Raw genomic sequence first — 20,317 nt, 5'->3', positions numbered from 1 at the left:
AAATGAAAAAAATGCCTGCATTTTTACTGTCAGCTGCTCAAACGGCACATATGGCTTGTATCCACTTGGCAAATGTTTTCAATTAACTTGGAATGTGAGTATTCTTTTTACATTTTTCTTTGTAAATAATTCATGTATTCTGAATTTATAGTACCTTGATCCATAAGCTTGGGGGCTTCTTCATACGACGAAGGCTCGATGAAACACCAGATGGACGGAAAGATGTTCTCTATAGAGCTTTGCTCCATGGGGTATGTGTGATCTCTAATTATCCTTAGGGACATTGTGTTGGTTATCACAGTGGAAGGAAAAATGACTCTTTTGAGTTGAGATTTTTAAAAACTGCTCTTTGAGTAACTGGAGTGATTATTGCTTGAGTTTGGTAATTTGTTGTTGTTGTTGTTATTACCAAAATATAGCATTGGAGGAGCTGTTTTATTAGTGTGAATAAGATACTTTGTCAGTAGTGAAGTTATCGTTTTTCCTGTTTTGCTTTTAAAGATTTAATTTTTCTGAGCTCATTCTAAGTTGAGTGGTCTTGAATGTATGTTTTACCTTCTTCTTATATCCCAGCATATAGTTGAATTACTTCGACAGCAGCAATTCTTGGAGATCTTCCTGGAAGGCACACGTTCTAGGAGTGGAAAAACCTCCTGTGCTCGGGCAGGACTTTTGTCAGTTGTGGTAGATACTCTGTCTACCAATGTCATCCCAGACATCTTGATAATACCTGTTGGAATCTCCTATGATCGCATTATCGAAGGTCACTACAATGGTGAACAACTGGTAAGGGTACCTACACAAAAGTTGTCTTTGCTTATCAAGTCTTTTAGATTTAACTTTTAGAATTTACATTTGCTTTTAGAATTAAGAATTTTTTTTGGTACTCCCTATGTTTAAAGCACTGTATGAAATGTGATTGGATGGGCATGGTGAGTAGCTTTCATGCCCTATCTTTAACTTGATTGGTAGTGCTTATGTGGTGTTTTCTTGAGCTTGGCAGAAGTGACCTGGTTAGATTTATCAGTGCCGACCTTGGTCATGGGATTGGGAAGTGGGAGAAGACTTGCCACCGTGTTGCCATCTCTGCTGTGGAAGGTTATCTGCGGTTTGTTCTCCCCAGGGCTTAATGAATATGTGCATATTTTAAATTGGGCTTGAAGAACTTGTGGGGTCATGTTGGCAAAAACACCTACAGATTAATTTGAGAAGTAGCAATGACTTTTTCAGTATACCTTTTTATTGAAGTATAATAGTTACAAAAGAGTATATAAATCATAAGCATGTAGCTTGAATTATCACAAAGTGAATACATCTATGCAACTAGCACCCAGATCAAGGAACAATATTACCAGGACCTTTGAAACCCTCCTTGTGCTTCTCCTATCATCATCCCCTCAAGGGTAATGATTAATTTCATTTCTTACAGACTGGGTTAGTTTTGCATATTTTTGCACTTACGTAAATTGGATAACATGTGGTCTGTACGCATCTGGTTTCCTTTGCTTAAGCAGGTGTTTGTGAGATTCATCCACATTGTTGCATGTAGTCTATTCCTTCTCATAGCTGTGTAGTATTCCAGTGTATGAGTATACCATACTTTATTCTACTGTTAACAAAATGTTTGGCTGTAATCCTTCTTGGCTATTTTTTCTTGATGACCATATATATTCATTTTGTTGGGTATGTGCCTAGGAGAAGAACTTATGGGTCTTAAAAAGTATGTATTTTCAGCTTTAGTAGGTACTGCCAACCACTTTATCAGAATGGTTTTACCAGCTTACCACTCCAGTCAGCAGTTAGAGTTCAAGAGGAATTTAGTTTTGTTCGTATTTATTGTGGAAATTTTGGCTGAGGTACTTATTTCAAGCTTACGGCTCCAGACATGTCAGAAATTCAAGGACGTCTGACAATCAGAGGCTTTAGAAATTAAGTGATAGGCTTACAAATTAAGTGATATGATCTGTATGACACTCTTCTCCTTGTGTTCTATGAATCTGTCCTTGATGTATACCCTACTCATCCTGACTGTGTCTCACGAGTTCATATCTGAGTCTGTGTCCGTTATATGTCCTGTCATTGTGCCTTATGTGTAATAGATACTAGGTATTTACTGAATGAGTACTCAGCTCAAAGGCCACTGTAAGGCTGGATTTGCAATTACTTGCCTAGTATTAGACATTTAGACTCTGGTGATCATCAGACCTCAGATAAATGGCCTCCTTGATGTTTTATTCTTGTTTAAGAACCACAGAACAGTTTTCCAGGCTATGTCATTTTTTCCTTCATTAGTTTGCAATTGTATTTTTGTGAATTGTGTGAACATGATACTAAATGAAATAGTATTAAATGTTTTGTTTTTCATTGACTGAATTCCATCTCCCAATGACATGATTACATCTTTGAATACTAAACGTTTTCTGACAGGCCGCAGTTAATGACTACCTCCTTTCCTTCTTCATTCATTGTTCTTCTTCAAGATGAACTTACAGTTTCCATAAAACAAGTTATTCTGTGGATAATAGAATGTTTGTTTATGTGTTGGCTTTATTTCTCACCATGTTATTCTCACTATTGGAATTTAGGGCAAACCTAAGAAGAATGAGAGCCTGTGGAGTGTAGCAAGAGGTGTTATTAGAATGTTACGAAAAAACTATGGTTGTGTCCGAGTGGATTTTGCACAGCCATTTTCCTTAAAGGTGAGTGTCTGTTGAAATGAAACCATGTTGTAGCATCTACCTGGAGTCAGGAGGCTCCAGTGCTGACTCTAACAGCACCTCTCTGTGTGACTTGGGGCTGCAGTTTGCTCTCCTGTAAAATGAAGACTATGACAAAGTTGGTGTTGCCTAAATTTTTCCACAAAATTTGCCTATTGACAAAGGAGAGTGAGTATCTGTTTTTGGGAGATATCAGGCTCAACATTTATTGCTATTATTATTTTTTTTTAATTCATGACCATCTAAGGGGAACAAAAAACAGGTAGAAGGAATAAGTTTTAGTATTCGATAGTACAGTAGGGAAATTATAGTTAGCAGTAATTTATTGTATATTTCAAAATAACTAAAAGAGAAGAATTGTAATATTCCCAACCCCCCGCAAAAAGCTAAGTGTTTGAGGTGATGGTTATCCCAATTACCCTGATTTTATCATTACACATTGTATATAGATATCAAAATATCACATGTACCCCAAAATATGTACAAGTATTATATATCAATTAACCCCAAAAGTCAAAAAAATTTTGAGATGGATGAATGAATAAATGAATAAATAATTGTAAAAAAATAAAAATTCATGTGAATCTTGCATGTGCCTTTATAATACGTATTTATATCTTATGTTTCAAAATTGCCTTTAGGGGAAATTTTTCCAAACACCTCCCCTAAAAGCTGGGTAACTTTGTTTTTTTGAGACGGAGTTTCATGCTCTTGTAGCCCAGGCTGGAGTGCAGTGGCGAAATCTCAGCTCACTGCAACCTCTGCCCGCTAGGTTCAAGCAATTCTCCTGCGTCAGCCTCCTAAGTAGCTGGGATTACAGGTGCCCGCTACCACACCTGGCTAATTTTTGTATTTTTAGTAGAGACGGGGTTTCACCATGTTGGCCAGGCTGGCCTCAAACTTCTGACCTCAGGTGATCTGCCCGCCTCCTCATCTGCCTCCCAAAGTGCTGGGATTACAGGTGTGAGCCACTTCGGGCAGCCAAAGCTGGGTAAATTTGACAGGATAATGCTCTCTATGTCCTATTGTGTAGAATCCAGTACCCACAAATCCCAAAGGATAGTGCCATCCTCATTGAAAGTCTGGGACTGGCAGGTCCCTGAGGCCCTTGCTGGTTTAAATTCTTAAGGTATTCAAATTGTAAAGGAGAAGGAGAAAAATGGGTACAGAAGTAGGGAGCCCAGGGATAAGGAGCAGAAGGTCCCGCCTCTCCTTTTATTCTACTTCCTGGCTTAACTTTAAGAGATTCCAGCTGCTGTGGTAGATGCTTGCTAACCTTAAATGCTTTGATCTTTTAGAACCTTATCATTGCTTGCCACTTTCTTTCTCTTTGTTTTTTAAATGGTCACATAGCTCCTCTGTCTTGTTATGATTTGCTTTTAGATTAAGGTTCTTTTGAAAATAATGTGACCCTTGGGTTGCCAGATTTTTTTAAGTATGATTATGTCTATCATCACTATTAATGATATTAAGAATGTCAGTTTTATGATGATGTGTGAGAAAAGTTAAAAATTTCTTTTAATTTTAAAATGATTTTGTTTAAGCATCCTATTCTTTGTGTCTTCAGTGTTCAAGTTCAGTTTCATGCTTAGCATTCTGTGAATCATTCTGGACTTCTGAAGACAGTTTAGGATATAGAAAGTATTTCCCATGCTCTATAGCATGGCTTATTTAATAAACAACTCCCTTTTAACCTTTGGAAGATGAAATTACATTTTATATGTTGGTGCGAAAGTGAGGGTAAATGATCATGTTGTGCTTTTTTCTCCAGGAATATTTAGAAAGCCAAAGTCAGAAACCGGTGTCTGCTCCACTTTCTCTGGAGCAAGCGTTGTTACCAGCTATACTTCCTTCAAGGTAAAATTTGTAGAATTTTTTAATGCTAATCAAGCTACCAAACATCTGTTATTTCTTGTATTGCATAGATTAACCTTATTAAAAATGCGCACATTCTTATTTTCACTTCTTAAGTAACTTTTCTCTTAGTCCAATAAGGGATATTGAGATGACATGTTTTCATATTAGTTTGGAAGTTTTTAATTATTTGCTTATAAAATCTTTTTGATTTTGTGACTCATATAGGAGTTCTTATTTGATTTATGCTTTTTGAATGCTTGAACTGAGTTTTTTTGGTGGTAGGTTATGCATATTGTATGTAAGTGAACCATATGAAAGAATTTTGCTGTTTGAATTTTTCAGAATTCAAATTGAATTCAAATTGAATTTTAACTTACAGAAATTGAATATGAAGCCTTTCCTTTAATATGTGGAAGTGTTGAATTTTCAGAAATGTTTTAAAATAAGGCATCTTGCATTATGTATTCTTTCTGCCAGTGGTTTTGGAAGTGATGTATCAACAGACTATTTAGTCATAACTAACATGTTTTGGCCAGGCCATAATATAGTATATTATGGAGGAAAATAACCCATAGAAATAATCTGTTTGTGGTTTAAATTTAAAATATATAGTAATTTAAAGTATCTAATTCATTTAAAGATCAGTTCCACATGGTTTGCCTTGTAAAAGAGTGCAGTTGTGTGTTGATTTTTGAAACACTTTTTAGACCCAGTGATGCTGCTGATGAAGGTAGAGACACGTCCATTAATGAGTCCAGAAATGCAACAGATGAATCCCTACGAAGGAGGTTGATTGCAAATCTGGCTGAGCATATTCTATTCAGTAAGTAGAATACCAGACTCTTTAATTCTACAATTTAGATTCATCATGGTGTGGTGCAAACTATACAGGTTTTGGAATCTGCTGAGGTTAGTTTCCACTTCTATTAATTCACAGGTGGTGATAGGTAAGTTATTAGAAAGAAGGTGATACCGTGAGGATTTGAGATAATCGGAGTTAAACATCTTATACAGTGTCTGGTAATTAGTAGGTGTTCATGTGGTAGTTGTTGTACTTTTTAAAGATAGTTATTATTAAAGTGATTTGTTGCCTCTGTTGCTCATTAATGTGTTTTATTTGAACTACTTGAACTAATTTGTGGTACAACGTCTAGATTTATAGTTGCATGTCCATTTCTCCTTTGACCCCATGAGTTTTTGTAATGCAGCAAATATGAGTGGCCTTGTATAAAGCTTTGCCTTAGCCGTGGAGAATACAAAATGAATAATTAATGGTTCTGAACTCAATGAGTTTATGTTCTTGTCAGTGGGATGGTTATACACAAATAATTAAAGTGAACCTAGAGAGGAGAGGAGTGTGAGTTCACTGCAGGACCAGTCTTCTTTAAGTTCCAAGCTGTACAATTGTGTACTGTTGTGGAGGCTGCTTTAAAATCCCACGGCAGCACAGTGGTTCTTTGGTGCTCAGCCTAGTTGTGATTTCTTTCTTGCTGCTCTCTGGGCCAGGACCCTGATGATACTCTCAGCGCCCCCTGCCAATGCTACTGGGGAGGCCTTCCTCCCTCACCTTGCTCCTCCCATTCTGGAGGCCCCTATTCCTGCTTGACTTTGGGTCAGAGGATTCTTTCTCAAGCACATTTGATTATGTCTCTATCCTGCTTAAAATCTGGATACAAAAAATAATACCTTATTGTTAAAAAGTTTGAAAATAAAGATGAAATAGATAGCAAAAACCCATTACCCAAATAACCAGTGGTGTTGCTGTGTAGTCTCTAAAAATATTTTTTACAGTTTTGTATTGTGCAGCTTTCCATTTATAACAGAATATTCATATTTAAAAATTCTTTATAAATATTTTTAATAGCTATACATATAGTACTGAGTACTTTTTTTAAACACTGGAGACGACTTCAATTACCAGTGGTGAATGAAGTATTCTTAAATTTATTGTTATCTTAGAAAACTCACAAATGTTATCGTGATTTCAGATTATTCCATGGGTGTTCTCAGATTTGATTTATATAATTATAATTTTATGCAAATTCAGTGTAGGGGTGTGCACTGTAGTCATTCTCAAATGTGTGTCTGTGCCCTTCCTTCTTACCTCTGGGTCAGGTTGAGAGAGGAAATACAAATATACTGAGCACCCATTACTGTGGCTCCTGTGCTGGGCCAGTCATTTTATTCTCATGTGGTCTAATGAGCTAGGTAGTATTTTCATTTTATCAGTGAGGAAGGTGAGGCCAGGAATTTAAGTAATTTGCCCCAAGTCATGAAGTTAGTTAGTGAGTAAATTAGGATTTGAGCCCAGATTTTTCTGACTTCAAGTCAGCTGTTATCCTTCTACTACACCTTTGTTTTAATATGGTGAATACCAGCAAGAAGAGTGAAGTAGAGTTGTAGTTACAATAGACTGTAGGTGGGAGCAAGTCAAGGAATATGGAAATGGGAGATCCTGCAGAACTAAAGCAGCCTTGTACTTTGGGTCTTCATATTTCAATAAAAGTGTCTCTTCGTCATTCAGTAACTAAATTCCACTGGCCTGGATTGAAGGTGGACCTGTCTTACTTAGCCTGTTGTATGATGAATAGTGATCTCTAATGAGGTTCCATTATACCAGAACACTGTAGTATTATAACTTCCTTTTGGTAAATCACACTTATGGGAAATGTGATAGAAGACTTTCACAGTTTTAAATACTCCTGTTTAAAATTTAGGTATTTCAAAAAAGTTCAGCTATGTTTGTAAAAAGTGCAACTAAAAAAAGCTTTGTGTTTGCCTTCCAGCTGCTAGCAAGTCCTGTGCCATTATGTCCACACACATTGTGGCTTGCCTGCTCCTCTACAGACACAGGCAGGTATGTCTGCAATGTCACCTGCAGTTAAGTAGGAAGCAGGAGAATGTTTTGTCAGCTGCTCAGATACATACTCAGGGGCAGATTTGGCCCACTCATGGCTAGTACTATGAGGTAAACAGTAAAATAAGCTGAGGACCCTGCCCAAAGGAGCTTATCAACTTGGTGGAGGAAGAATCTACGTTTAAAAACAAAACAAAACAGACTGCTTAATATATATAGTACTAAGCTATTGCTTGATTAATACTGTTACTGTAAATAAGGTCTATCTCATTAACATGTGGTATATATTCTGAAAGCAAATGCTTTCCAAATGAATTGACTGGCATTTTAGAACCCACCCTTTATCCTCCCAAAATACATTTGTCTAAGCTTTATGATGGAAGAGACCACACCAGTCTTGTTCAGTCATGTTCTCAACACCGAACAGTACCAATATATATAGGCACCAAATAAATATTTGCCAGATAAATATTTAAAATGAAGGAAATTTTGCTAAAAAATAAGCACTCCTTACTTGCAGATGGCTTTTTTTCTCCCCCTTGTGATCTTATGTGTGCATATCATGTGTCATGGCTAGAGTGTTCACTAGCATGTGTAATACCTTGACATTCCTGGAGGACCAGCTTTTTAAGTAGTTTTCTGACTCGCTCTGCATTGGTGTTCTGGCCCTACTTCTCTATGGGCTAGCAGTGAGCTGCAGGAAAGCCAAGGCAAGAAGAAAGTCTTGGAGTGTTGGCCTCTCAGCTTTTTGGAAAGTAGATTTTCCACCATCATGATACCGTTTCCGTCTTTCTTTAGGGAATTGATCTCTCCACATTGGTCGAAGACTTCTTTGTGATGAAAGAGGAAGTCCTGGCTCGTGATTTTGACCTGGGGTTCTCAGGAAATTCAGAAGATGTAGTAATGCATGCCATACAGCTGCTGGGAAATTGTGTCACAATCACCCACACTAGCAGGAACGATGAGTTTTTTATCACCCCCAGCACAACTGTCCCATCAGTCTTCGAACTCAACTTCTACAGCAATGGGGTACTTCATGTCTTTATCATGGAGGCCATCATAGGTATGTCAGACCTTGAAATATTTTCAGTAATTTTCATGGAAAATAAAAAGGCCTAAAACACACAGTGGTATCTGCTTTAATTTGGGTGATAGCCCCTTGCTTGAGGGAATGTGGCTATAATTTTAGTTTTCAAACGAAAATGTAATCTCCTGTTATATCACTGTTTACAATGAGTAGTTACTGAATTACCGTTTGTATAGCATTACCCTTATTTTTCAGGAGAGGTAGAGTGTCTTGCTATCCGGGAGCTGAAAATCTAACTGAGATGAGACATACACAGAGCAGCAAAGTGAGTGGAGGGCCTCATTTGTGATTAAGAGAAAAGAGAGGAAGGAGAGAAGAGGGGGCTTATGTCTTTGGAGAAGGTTTTTGATGCAGTTGGGATCATATGGAGTCATAAGAATTTAATCTTGTGGGATTTACTTAAATTTCTCCAAATACAGGCCATTAGTTTTGATGTATTAATAATCTCTTAAGGTTATTCAAGCCAGTTGAAGTTTTTCTTGGAGACTTTGAGCTGGCAACTTCATTGTTGCTTTTCTTTTCTTAGCTTGCAGCCTTTATGCAGTTCTGAATAAGAGGGGACTGGGGGGGCCCACCAGCACCCCGCCTAACCTGATCAGCCAGGAGCAGCTGGTGCGGAAGGCGGCCAGCCTGTGCTACCTTCTCTCCAATGAAGGCACCATCTCACTGGTGAGTGAAGACTCTTCAGTGTTGCCTGGTCTCTTTTCTTGAGCGTTTTCATGAAAACATAACCCCCCGTGTTTTTCTGTTAGATAATGTTTGACCCATTGTTGATACTTTATATTCCACTCCTGGATTTCAGTGACCACCAAACCAATATGTCATTTACTATCTTGGTTTGCTCTCTGGGTCACTGCTGCACTGAATCTATCCTGCAGCTATGAGCCATGATAGGACAGATTGCTCAATGTTCTCAGGCAGTCACATCCAAAGCTAGTGAGCATGTATTGTGTGTGAGGCACTGGGTCAGTGGTTTGTAAATAATTAACACACCCACCTGTAGATGATGGAACCACAGATGGTAAGAGTCAGAAGCAGCCTTAAAAATCATCTGCTCGGCCAGGTGCGGTGGCTCACGCCTGTAATCTCAGCACTTTGGGAGGCTGAGGCGGGCAGATCACGAGGTCAGGAGATCGAGACCATCCTGGCTAACATGGAGAAACCCCGTCTCTACTAAAAATACAAAAAAAAATTAACCAGGTGTAGTAGCACATGCCTGTAGTCCCAGCTACTTTGGAGGCTGAGGCAGGAGGATCACTTGAACCTGGGAGGCGGAGGATGCAGTGAGCTGAGATTGCGCCACTGTTCTCCATCCTGAGTGACAGAGCGAGACTCCATCTCAAAAAAAAAAAAAAAAAAAGAAAGTCATCTGCTCAACACCTCTCAATTTACAAATGAGGAAAACCAAGCCCAGCAGTACTAATGAGCATTTATATTATATACCCAAACACTTTTAGGCATTTATCATGAGACATATGTATTAAGTAGTAGATTTCCTTCTTCTCAAAGTCATCAACATGTAGAATTCATATTTTATTTGAATTCCGATATTTTCTTTTGTATGAATGTGTCTTGAGATGTTGATGAGATGAGTGCATGTGTTAGGAGTACCGCCCCCTCCATGCCATGCTTTGTGTGAGGTGTGCTCGTGGTCCTGTTGGGGAATCTGTTTTGCATGAACCTTGGGTGGTGGGATGGAAGGGATGAGGGCAGATAAGACTTCCAAGATTGACCTTGTCCTTTCTCTGGTATTTATTTACTTATTCCAATGTTGCCCTTCCTCAATCACCACTTTTGTGTACAATATTTATTATAAGATAACTATTGCAGAGAAATTGTCTTATAAAGTAAAAGAAATAGATGGTGGGGGGCTGATAAGCAGTCTTCAGAGGGCTTTCCACACTGTGGGTGTGGGGAGAGAATTGAGCTCAGGAGTACCCCGTGCAGGTGGTGCAGTGTTGGGTGCTCTGCCAACTTTAAGCGACAGAGGTCTTTTCTTGGGCTTTGTCCATGACCATGTGTGTATCAAGACAGTGGGCATTGGGAATCACAGGACTTGCTCAGTGGGGTGATGGAGGTAACAGAATGGAAGGCTTTGGCAGCTACCTTGTACTATGTTTTCTGCATTTAAAAAAAGAAGTATAAAATGGTGGCATTTATATTTAAATGAATTTTCTTTTCAGCCTTGCCAGACATTTTACCAAGTCTGCCATGAAACAGTAGGAAAGTTTATCCAGTATGGCATTCTTACAGTGGCAGAGGTAAGAGGTAGAGCTTTCCTTTATTTGTCTTTATACTTACTCTTCATTCCCTTACCTTTTCTATAACTTACTTAAACCAATAATTGGCCAGGCATGGTGGCATGTGCCTGTAATCCCAGCACTTTGGGAGGTGAAGGCGGGTGGATCACCTGAGGTCAGGAGTACGAGACCAGCCTGGCCAACATGGCACAACCCTGTCTTTCCTAAAAATACAAAAATTAGCTGGGCATGGTGGCACACACCTGTAATCCCAGCTACTTGGGAGGCTGAGGCACAAGAATCGGAGAGGTGGAGGTTTCAGTGAGCCGAGATGGTGTCAGTGCACTCCAGCCTGAGTGACAGAGTGAGACTCAGTCTCGTAAATAAGTAAACAAACCAATAATTACATTTGGTATATAGTCATATTCAGATGTAGAGAAGCGAAAAATAAGAATGGGGAGAATAAGTGTCCTTTGGGATTATTTAATATTTTGGTTCCTATTTGTAAGTTGTGTTGTCTAAAACATATCCTGACTTGATTCCGTGACATCCAGAAGTTTGTATGCTAAGTTGAGACGTTACACCTATCAGTATGCTTGCAGCTTGCACATCTGCAGTTTTCATTTTTGAGATTCTATTTTAATTTTGGTAGATTTAGTGTAGAGGAGATGGCCTGGAAAAGTACATATCAATTTAGAACATGTGGGGGTACTTTTATTTGATCTTTCTTTCTGGTAGCTCTCCCCTCCCACCTGCCCTTTCTTTTGTCTCCTGCTGTCTCCTGACTGAGTTTGAGTTTGGAAGGGAAGTGGACTGACATTATGAGTGGCTAAACAGAGAAGAGCCAGGAAGGGTCAGAGAAGAGGACTGCCTTGTCCTGGCTCCACTGGGCAGTTGTTTGTGTGCCAGTGCATATTTATTTACTATCCATCATCTCCTTGGCCTAGCACGATGACCAGGAAGATATCAGTCCTAGTCTTGCTGAGCAGCAGTGGGACAAGAAGCTTCCTGAACCTTTGTCTTGGAGAAGTGATGAAGAAGATGAAGACAGTGACTTTGGGGAGGAACAGCGAGATTGCTACCTGAAGGTACTTGGGTGAAGAATTCTGGTGGATATTACAGGGATATGTTGAGGTTTATGCTGCAGTGAGATCAGCTGGAGTCCTGGTGATGTCTTCTTATCTAAAGAATCCCCCAACTAGCTCTGGTACCTTCTGTGTGGTAAAGACACTCAAACTGTTTGAGTTGAATTAATACCTTAAGTTGTTCAGTTTAAGTAGAAAAGGAAAGGAGAGTCTGAAAAGTCAGGAAGATGAATGTCATAGGTGAGACTTTCACCATCCTTTTATGAAATACACAGGTGCATACCTGTTTACCTACACCTGCACCCCTCATGAGGCAGCAGTTTTGCTATTGAGCTGCCACTGACCTGGTTGCTCTTTTTGAGTCACTCTTGCTGTCCCTCCCAAAATTTCATATATTAAGCTCTTTGCTGTCAATTAAAACAAATACCATTATAGGAGAAAATTGAGATTAAAAAAAAAGTCCCTGATTTAGAAAAATCAATTTTGTCTAATTTATAATTTTAGAACTTAGTAATAATGACCCGTCTTTTCTGAATACTCTAAGAGGATTACTCTTTTTTGACATTTAGAAATTGTCTTCTTTTTCACTTGGGTGGTATCAGTTTAGTTTCAAGATGGGGCAGTGATCTTGCTTTCACACTCCAGAGGGGCTTGACCGAACCAGTGTGTTTTGGGTAGGTACAGTGAGAGCCTCTCGGCCATAAAGCACCGCTGTCACGGTGGCCATCATTCCCCACAGTGCTGGACTGTGGGCAAAGGCCATTTAGGGGAGGCAGGGAATAGGTGCTGCAGAAGGAGTGAGATAATCTTGGTGGTCTCCCATTGGTCTTTCTGCAGACTTGAGTGACTGTTGAGCCCAGGCTTCAAACCGTGGAGGGCCTGGTCTTAGGAGCGGCTATTTTTAGTGATGACAGCGTATCACAAGTAGGGCATTCATTTATGAAAATTTCTTCTAGGTGGCTGTTCAATGAACACAAGCCTCAAATACCATAAAAAAGTGAATGATTACAATAAAGAATGTGTTTGAAAGCCAGCAGTTGTTTCCAGCAGAGATTCTCTGCATGAGGGGCAGGGGGCCGCTTTCATGTAGTGCTGATGTGAGTGGCCATCTTCTCACATTACTGGCTCTCCAGAGAAAGTCCTCTGTCCGCTTGCCTTGTGTCTCTTGTCCCTTCCTCATGACTTCATCTCCTGCTTTTGCACACTCAGGTGAGCCAATCCAAGGAGCACCAGCAGTTTATCACCTTCTTACAGAGACTCCTTGGGCCTTTGCTGGAGGCCTACAGCTCTGCTGCCATCTTTGTTCACAACTTCAGTGGTCCTGTTCCAGAACCTGAGTATCTGCAAAAGTTGCACAAATACCTAATAACCAGAACAGAAAGAAATGTTGCAGTATATGGTATGTTAAGTCACTATTTATTCTTTTAAAATCTTTTTTTTTTTTTTTTTGGATTTCAGAAATTTGCTAATTGTAGAAAATTGGAAAAATGCAAACTTATCCTGACCTCTAACACCATAGAGTATTACTATTATCTTCTTTGGCATGTTATGTAAGTTGAATGATACAGTTATACACTCTTACATCTGGCTTTTTTCACGTAACGTTATTTTTGAGATTCATACATGTTGCATATAGTTGTTCCTTTGTTCTTGTTGTGTAGTGTTCCATTGTGTAAATATTTACCACATTTTATTCATTCTGCTGTTGATGGATATTTGGGTTGTTTTCAGTTCACAGCTGCTTTGAACAGTGTTGCTATGAGCATATTTGAATATGTCTTTTGGTGAATATCTGTGCCCCTATATACAGCATGTATGTGGGAACAGAATTGCCTGGTTGTAGGCTCTGGGTATATTCGGCTTTGGTAGATACCACCAAACAGTTTCCAAGGGGTTATACCTACTTGTACTCCCACAACAGTGTGTGTTTCACTTGCTGCACATCTTGGCCAGCGCTCCGTCTTCTTTGTTTTAGGAGGTGTGATTGGGGTGGGAGTACTATTTTATACAGTAGTAGTTTGGAGCTGAAACTACTTGAATCACTTTTTAGAGCCAAAAGGAATCTAATCTAATCACCTCATTTTATAGTTGAGGAAAATACCCCAGGTCACACTGCTAATTAATGGGTAATCTCGGGATCAGAATTCTTGTTTCCTAACCTCGAGGCCTGTGCTTTCTCTGGTTCCACTGATGTACAGTCATCTGTGTACCACTGGGTAGCTTAAAGAGTATTTATACACTGTCTCATTTGATTGTCACAACAGTCCTGGAAAATGGATGTTTTAGGTATTTCTACTTCCCTCTGTTCTCCCTATTTCTCTCTCTACACCCTCTTTTCTTTCCCCCTCCCTTTCTTGTTTACCTCAATATAGGACAAAGTAGGTGTAAGCAAAGTAGGTTTAACAGCAAGTCATCTGAGAACTCACAGGTTGCCAGTGGTGGAAGTGGGGCCCCACCCTTGTCTGCTGACTTGCCCTCATTCTCTTCCTAGCTCCCCATACTTTCTTACTGTGGCTGCTGGGATTGTCATGATTTGTTGAGCCTAACCATTTGACAGGGTTTTATTCTCTCTCTTCAGCTGAGAGTGCCACATATTGTCTTGTGAAGAATGCTGTGAAAATGTTTAAGGATATTGGGGTAGGTGTCCACCATTTATGGTATAAAAGCTATCTTAACTTCTGTTCTCTTTAGATCTAGTCTGTTTGAGCTACCTTTGTGGTGGGGTGGACCCCGAGAGAAGCAGTTTCTGCTGGCTTAATGATAAAGGCATTTTTGGGAACGGGGCATGTAGGATGGGTTGGGCTATGTTGAAGGTGAAGCCCATCAGTGTAGATTTATTTGAATGTTCTGGAATTTTACTGGTTTCATATTTATTCCCAAGCTGCTATATATAACTGGTATCAATATGTTTCAAGGTGCTACAGGTTGAATATCCCTTATCCAAAATGTTGGGACCAGAAATGTTTTGGATTTCAGATTTTTTTGGGATTTTGGAATACGTGCATTAGACTTACAGGTTGAGCATCTCTAATCCAAAACCCAAAATGCTCTGATGAGCATGTCTTTTGAGCATCATATTGACGTTCAAAATCTTTCAGATTTTGGAGTACTTCAGATTTTTGATTTTGGGATTAGGACCACAATCTTGGCTCTTAATTATTCCATATGATTTTTAGTTACTTTCTTGTATTTTTACAAGAATTTCTAGAATTATCCTCAGGTGTCCTTTACCTTCATGATTCATGGGGAATGTAAGTTCTATAGAGATACTAGCGGCCTTTTGTAAGGGACTGTTTGTGACTTTATTCTAAGTCATTTTAGAGTATAGTTATGTTGGTTGAAATTTTAGAATATAGTTAATGTTGGTTGAACTCCATCAAAACAAAAAAAAAAAAAAAGAAAAAGAAAACCTTGTTTGCATTGGAAACTCCCACCTCATGCTCACACACACCCATGCATACATTTACTTAAAGCCAGGATATGGTTTTTTGTGCCTTTACTGCCTTCTGAGGTCTAGGACACCACAGGTCAGGTTGGTAATGGAAATTTTTTTTTATTTTTTATTTTTTGCCTTTAATTTAATCTAAACTTTTTCTTTAGGTTTTCAAGGAGACCAAACAAAAGAGAGTGTCTGTTTTAGAACTGAGCAGCACTTTTCTACCTCAATGCAACCGACAAAAACTTCTAGAATATATTCTGAGTTTTGTGGTGCTGTAGGTAACGTGTGGCACCGCTGGCAAATGAAGGTCATGAGATGAGTTCCTTGTAGGTACCAGCTTCTGGCTCAAGAGTTGAAGGTGCCGTCGCAGGGTCAGGCCTGCCCTGTCCCGAAGTGATCTCCTGGAAGACAAGTGCCTTCTCCCTCCATGGATCTGTGATCTTCCCAGCTCTGCATCAACACAGCAGCCTGCAGATAACACTTGGGGGGACCTCAGCCTCTATTTGCAACTCATAATCCGTAGACTACAAGATGAAATCTCAATAAATTATTTTTGAGTTTATTAAAGATTGACATTTTAAGTACAACTTTTAAGGACTAATTACTGTGATGGACACAGAAATGTAGCTGTGTTCTGGAACTGAATCTTACATGGTATACTTAGTGCTGCTGGGTAATTTGTTGGTATATTATCTGGTTAGTGGTTAATGCTTCCTTTAAAAATAATTGAGTCATCCATTCACTCTTTTTCAGTTTTATCTGTCAATAGTAGCTACATTTTTAATGGGAGCACCTTTTATCCCAAAGTGCTTTATAAATTGAGTGGACTGATATATATCACACCCAGGTATCACTGTGCTGTCCTTTGCTGTCAGATTTAGAAAATGTTTTTAAGAGCTATGTGAAAACAGACAATATTAGTTTAGGTCGGGAACTGAGATATTGTAATCAAATAGTTAACATCAGGAAGTTAATTTGGCTGGCAAAATTCTAGGGAAACTTGGCCAGAAAACTGGTGTTGAAGGCTTTTGCTCATATAAACAAGTGCCATTGAGTTTTAAATGACCAGCAAATATATTTAGAACCCTTCCTGTTTTATGTCTGTACCTCGTCCACCCCTCAGGTAATACCTGCCTCTCACAGGTACAGCTGTTTCTTGGAAATCCTCCAACCAAATAGCAGCTTTCCTAACTTGATTAGCTTGAGCTGACAGACTGTTAGAATACAGTTCTCTGGCCACAGCTGATGAGGGCTTTCTGTACTGCACACAGATTGTGTACTGCACCCCAGTCCAGGTGACTGGTACCCACTCGAGTTGTGCCGTGCACAACCTGTCCAGTATATGCATGTGGTGGCCTTACTGACTGGTAATGGTTAGAGGCATTTATGGATTTTTAGCTTTGAGGAAAAACCATGACTTTTAACAAATTTTTATGGGTTATATGCCTAAACCCTTATGCCACATAGTGGTAAATAATTATGAAAAATGGTCTGTTCATAATTGGTAGGTGCCTTTTGTGAGCAGGGAGCATAATTTTTGGTTTATTATGGTAATTATGGTGATTTTTTAAATATCATGTAATGTTAAAACGTTTTCTAACAGTTTACTGTTGCTTATCTCCAAGATATTATGGAATTAAGAATTTTTCCAGATGAATGTTACATAGATTCTTTGAATTTAGTATAAAAGTACTGAGAATTAAGTTTGTACTTCCATAAGCTTGGATTTTAAACACTGATAGTATCTCATGAGTAATGTGTGTTTTGGGAGAGGGAGGGATGCTGATTGATATTTCACATTGTATGAAATACCATGTTTGAAACTCGTAGCAATAATGCTATGCTGTTGTGATCCCTCTCAAGTTCTGCATTTAAAATATATTTTTTCTTTATAGGAATTGATGTATACCATGAAGTCATTGTCAGTTGTAGTAGCTCTGATGTTGAATGAGATATCATGTTTTAGCATTCCATTTTACTGACTAGGGTAGAAGAACACTTTTCTTGGCTACATTTGGAGGATACCCAGGGAGTCTTGAGTGTTCCTTATCTGGGGAAGCAAACATTTCACTAGTCTCTTTTTTTCATCCTTTAAATTGTAAATTAAGGATTACTCAAGCTCACCATTATTCAAGATTGGGACTCGCTTTCCAGTCGACACTCTGCCCTGCCTGTCACTGCTGCAAAGAGCTGCTGCTTTGCCAACCTAAGCACAGAAAATACGGCTTCTCTTGCATTATTTTCCCTTTTGGTTGGTTTGTTTTCTAGAAGTACGTTCAGATGCTTTGGGGAATGCAATGTATGATTTGCTAGCTCTCTCACCACTTAACTCACTGTGAGGATAAATATGCATGCTTTTTGTAATTAACTGGTGCTTTGAAAATCTTTTTTAAGGGAGAAAAATCTCAACCAAAGTTATGCTCATCCAGACAAGCTGACCTTTGAGTTAATTTCAGCACAACTCATTCTTCAGTGCCTCATGACTGAAAACAAAAAACAAAAAAACGAAAGCATCTTCACAATAAAGCTTCCAGATAGCACCGTTTTGCTAAAAGATACATTCTCATTGTTTTCCAACAGTGATGGCTTCCACATAAGGTTAAACAAACTAGGTGCTTGTAAATAATTTATTACAGTTTACTCTATCGCATTTCTATAACATGAAATGCATGCCCTTCTTCAGGGGAAGACTGTGGTCAAGTTAAAAAAAAAAACAATATTAAGCAATATGAAACTGCAGTCTGTTTTTGAAAATGAGAATGTCCTAAGTGATTCAGAAGAGAGGAGGGAAGTTGTGCACTCTGAAAATGCATGAAAAACAAAGGCAAAAACTAGTGGGAAATGTGTAGAACTGTTAAGTGAGACGGCTTCGAGTTTTCCTTCTGACATCTGTTAAATTTCACAAAGTCATGAGGGTAAATGGAGAAAATATTTCTGGGATTACAATGAATGTAAGCCCAAATTGTGGACTTGCCAGTAACCTGGACGGGGAAAAGCATTTCCCATAGCACTCCATGTAATATGAGTGCTCTGTGAGATGTTCATCAGTGTTTTATAGAAATGGTGTTGCTGGGAAACCAAGTTTGCACCTGGAAACTTACAATGCACTTTAGCGCAGTAAGGGCTTGGTATCCGGTAGTGAAAAACTGTCTAACCCAGCATTGCCCAAACTATTTTGACACCAGGACCTTTTTCTCCTTTGGGATACTTATGAACCTCTCACTAATGTCCTGTGGAGAACATTTTGGGAAACACTATGTTAGATAGTTCTTTAAGGAGACAAAACGGTAATGAACAGATAGCACTGGGGCAGAATATGCATGCATTTTGTAACATCCAGTGTGGCGTTGAATAGATGTGTATTTCCTCCCCTGCAGAAAATAAGCACAGAAAATTATAATGTAGGTGATCGGAGCTCTTTCCTTTGATAGAGAGAACAGCCCCAATGATCCTGGCTTTTTCACTGAACGTATCAGAATACATGGATGAATTGGGGTAAATAAGGTTTTAATTCAGATCTAGAAGAAAGTATTGTACGTTTGAATGCAGATTTTTATCCACAGATAGTTGTAGTGTTTAGACATGACAGGACCTATCGTTGAGGTTTCTAAGACTTACTATGGGCTGTAAACCTGTTTTTTAAAACTATTTTAGAAACCTGAGACTTGCCGTCTGGCATTTTAGTTTAATACAAACTAATGATTGCATTTGAAAGAGATTCTTGACCTTATTTCTAAACGTCTAGAGCTCTGAAATGTCTTGATGGAAGGTATTAAACTATTTGCCTGTTGTACAAAGAAATGTTAAGACTCGTGAAAAGAATTACTATAAGGTACTGTGAAATAACTGCGGTTTTGTGAGCAAAACATAGTTGGAAATGCTGATTGATTTTTATGTTTGTTAATGTATTGCAAGAAACACAGAAAATGTAGTTTTGTTTTAATAAACCAAAAATTGAACATACTCTTGATGTGTTTGATTTGTATTTAAAAGTTTCCTACATAATTCATTATATGAACAATTATTGTTTTCTGACTTTATATAGCAACTTATTAAAATGCTTAACGATATCTTACATAAATGTATGAACCTACAGTTCATGCTTTTATTATTGACCCACAGCTTTCCAAATTTGATCAAGCATTTGGAGATGTAGGTCTGTTTCTTAGCTATTGCTCTCCTTTTATTTAGTAAATATTCATATTCTAGAGAGATTCTGTGGGTTTTTGTAAAGATTTCTTTAAGCTTGGTGCTTTTTGTTATATTTTTACATATTTAGGTTTATAAAAAGTGTTTTCTCCACTAGTTTATCACAGTTGCTCAAACAATATTAGTTTACTTTTTTGACAAGAAAATTATTTCTTTTATCAGAGCACAGATTTTGTGGATTCTTTGAAAGTTCTCAAATACAGCCTGATCTCCAGAGTGTTCCTTCTGGGAACGGTGGTAAACATGTGCCTGCTGATGATGTCCGTGTCCTTTGGATGCATGATATGGCTGTGAAACTGATTGACGCCCAAGACCATCCCATCCATTCTCCAGCCAGCCTCTCTCCCTAAACTTTCTACTTGAACGCTTCTGATTTTCTCTGTGATGTTGCTGTGACTGTGCCCTTATTCTGGCACATTCATTCTTTACATTAGCAACTCTCTTGCTGCTGCCAAAGGTTACCTTCCTTTTATTGTAGCTAAATTCTAACTTTCACAGCCACTAGGTAAGTGGATGTTAATTTTGAAGTCTCATCTCGTTGTTTAGTCTACTCTCTAATTTTAGTCCTGTCATTTTCCTTTTTAAGCCCTTGCTGTCTTCTACACACCTAGCTAGTAAAATTCCAACATACCTCCTTGACATGTACAAGGGCACTTGTGGTGTTGACACCCCTACCTGGCTTCTCTTGCCCCTTCAGTTTCCATGGCCCTATTGTCTCCTGTCTCCCGTCATGACTCCGTGCTTCTCCAACTCTTCCTTGCCTCCCATCCCTTACCAGATAGTCCTGGTGGTGTTGCCTGATCCTCTGATTTGAAAAAAAAATTTT

At 38.7% G+C, this 20,317-nt stretch overlaps 1 protein-coding gene across 2 annotated transcripts in view; it reads left to right on the top strand.

The window, feature by feature from the left end:
- GPAM (glycerol-3-phosphate acyltransferase, mitochondrial) overlaps positions 1-19,245 on the top strand; it is a 33,918-nt gene extending 14,673 nt beyond the window's left edge. For both annotated transcript variants that reach the window (XM_003825587.3, XM_008950917.4), the window contains exons 10-22: positions 152-251; positions 574-786; positions 2,586-2,699; positions 4,489-4,574; positions 5,282-5,397; positions 7,361-7,431; positions 8,230-8,494; positions 9,045-9,187; positions 10,702-10,779; positions 11,706-11,846; positions 13,053-13,242; positions 14,422-14,480; positions 15,444-19,245. In XM_003825587.3, the coding sequence (XP_003825635.1) occupies positions 152-251; positions 574-786; positions 2,586-2,699; positions 4,489-4,574; positions 5,282-5,397; positions 7,361-7,431; positions 8,230-8,494; positions 9,045-9,187; positions 10,702-10,779; positions 11,706-11,846; positions 13,053-13,242; positions 14,422-14,480; positions 15,444-15,560 (1,693 nt within the window). In that variant the 3' untranslated portion in view covers positions 15,561-19,245. The remainder of the gene's footprint in view (positions 1-151; positions 252-573; positions 787-2,585; positions 2,700-4,488; positions 4,575-5,281; positions 5,398-7,360; positions 7,432-8,229; positions 8,495-9,044; positions 9,188-10,701; positions 10,780-11,705; positions 11,847-13,052; positions 13,243-14,421; positions 14,481-15,443) is intronic.
- Positions 19,246-20,317: the final 1,072 nt, after the last annotated feature.

Source organism: Pan paniscus, chromosome 8 (assembly GCF_029289425.2).
Source record: "Pan paniscus chromosome 8, NHGRI_mPanPan1-v2.0_pri, whole genome shotgun sequence".
In the NCBI taxonomy this organism is placed as follows: Eukaryota; Metazoa; Chordata; class Mammalia; order Primates; family Hominidae; genus Pan; species Pan paniscus.
This window is presented reverse-complemented; position numbering and strand designations above follow the sequence as displayed.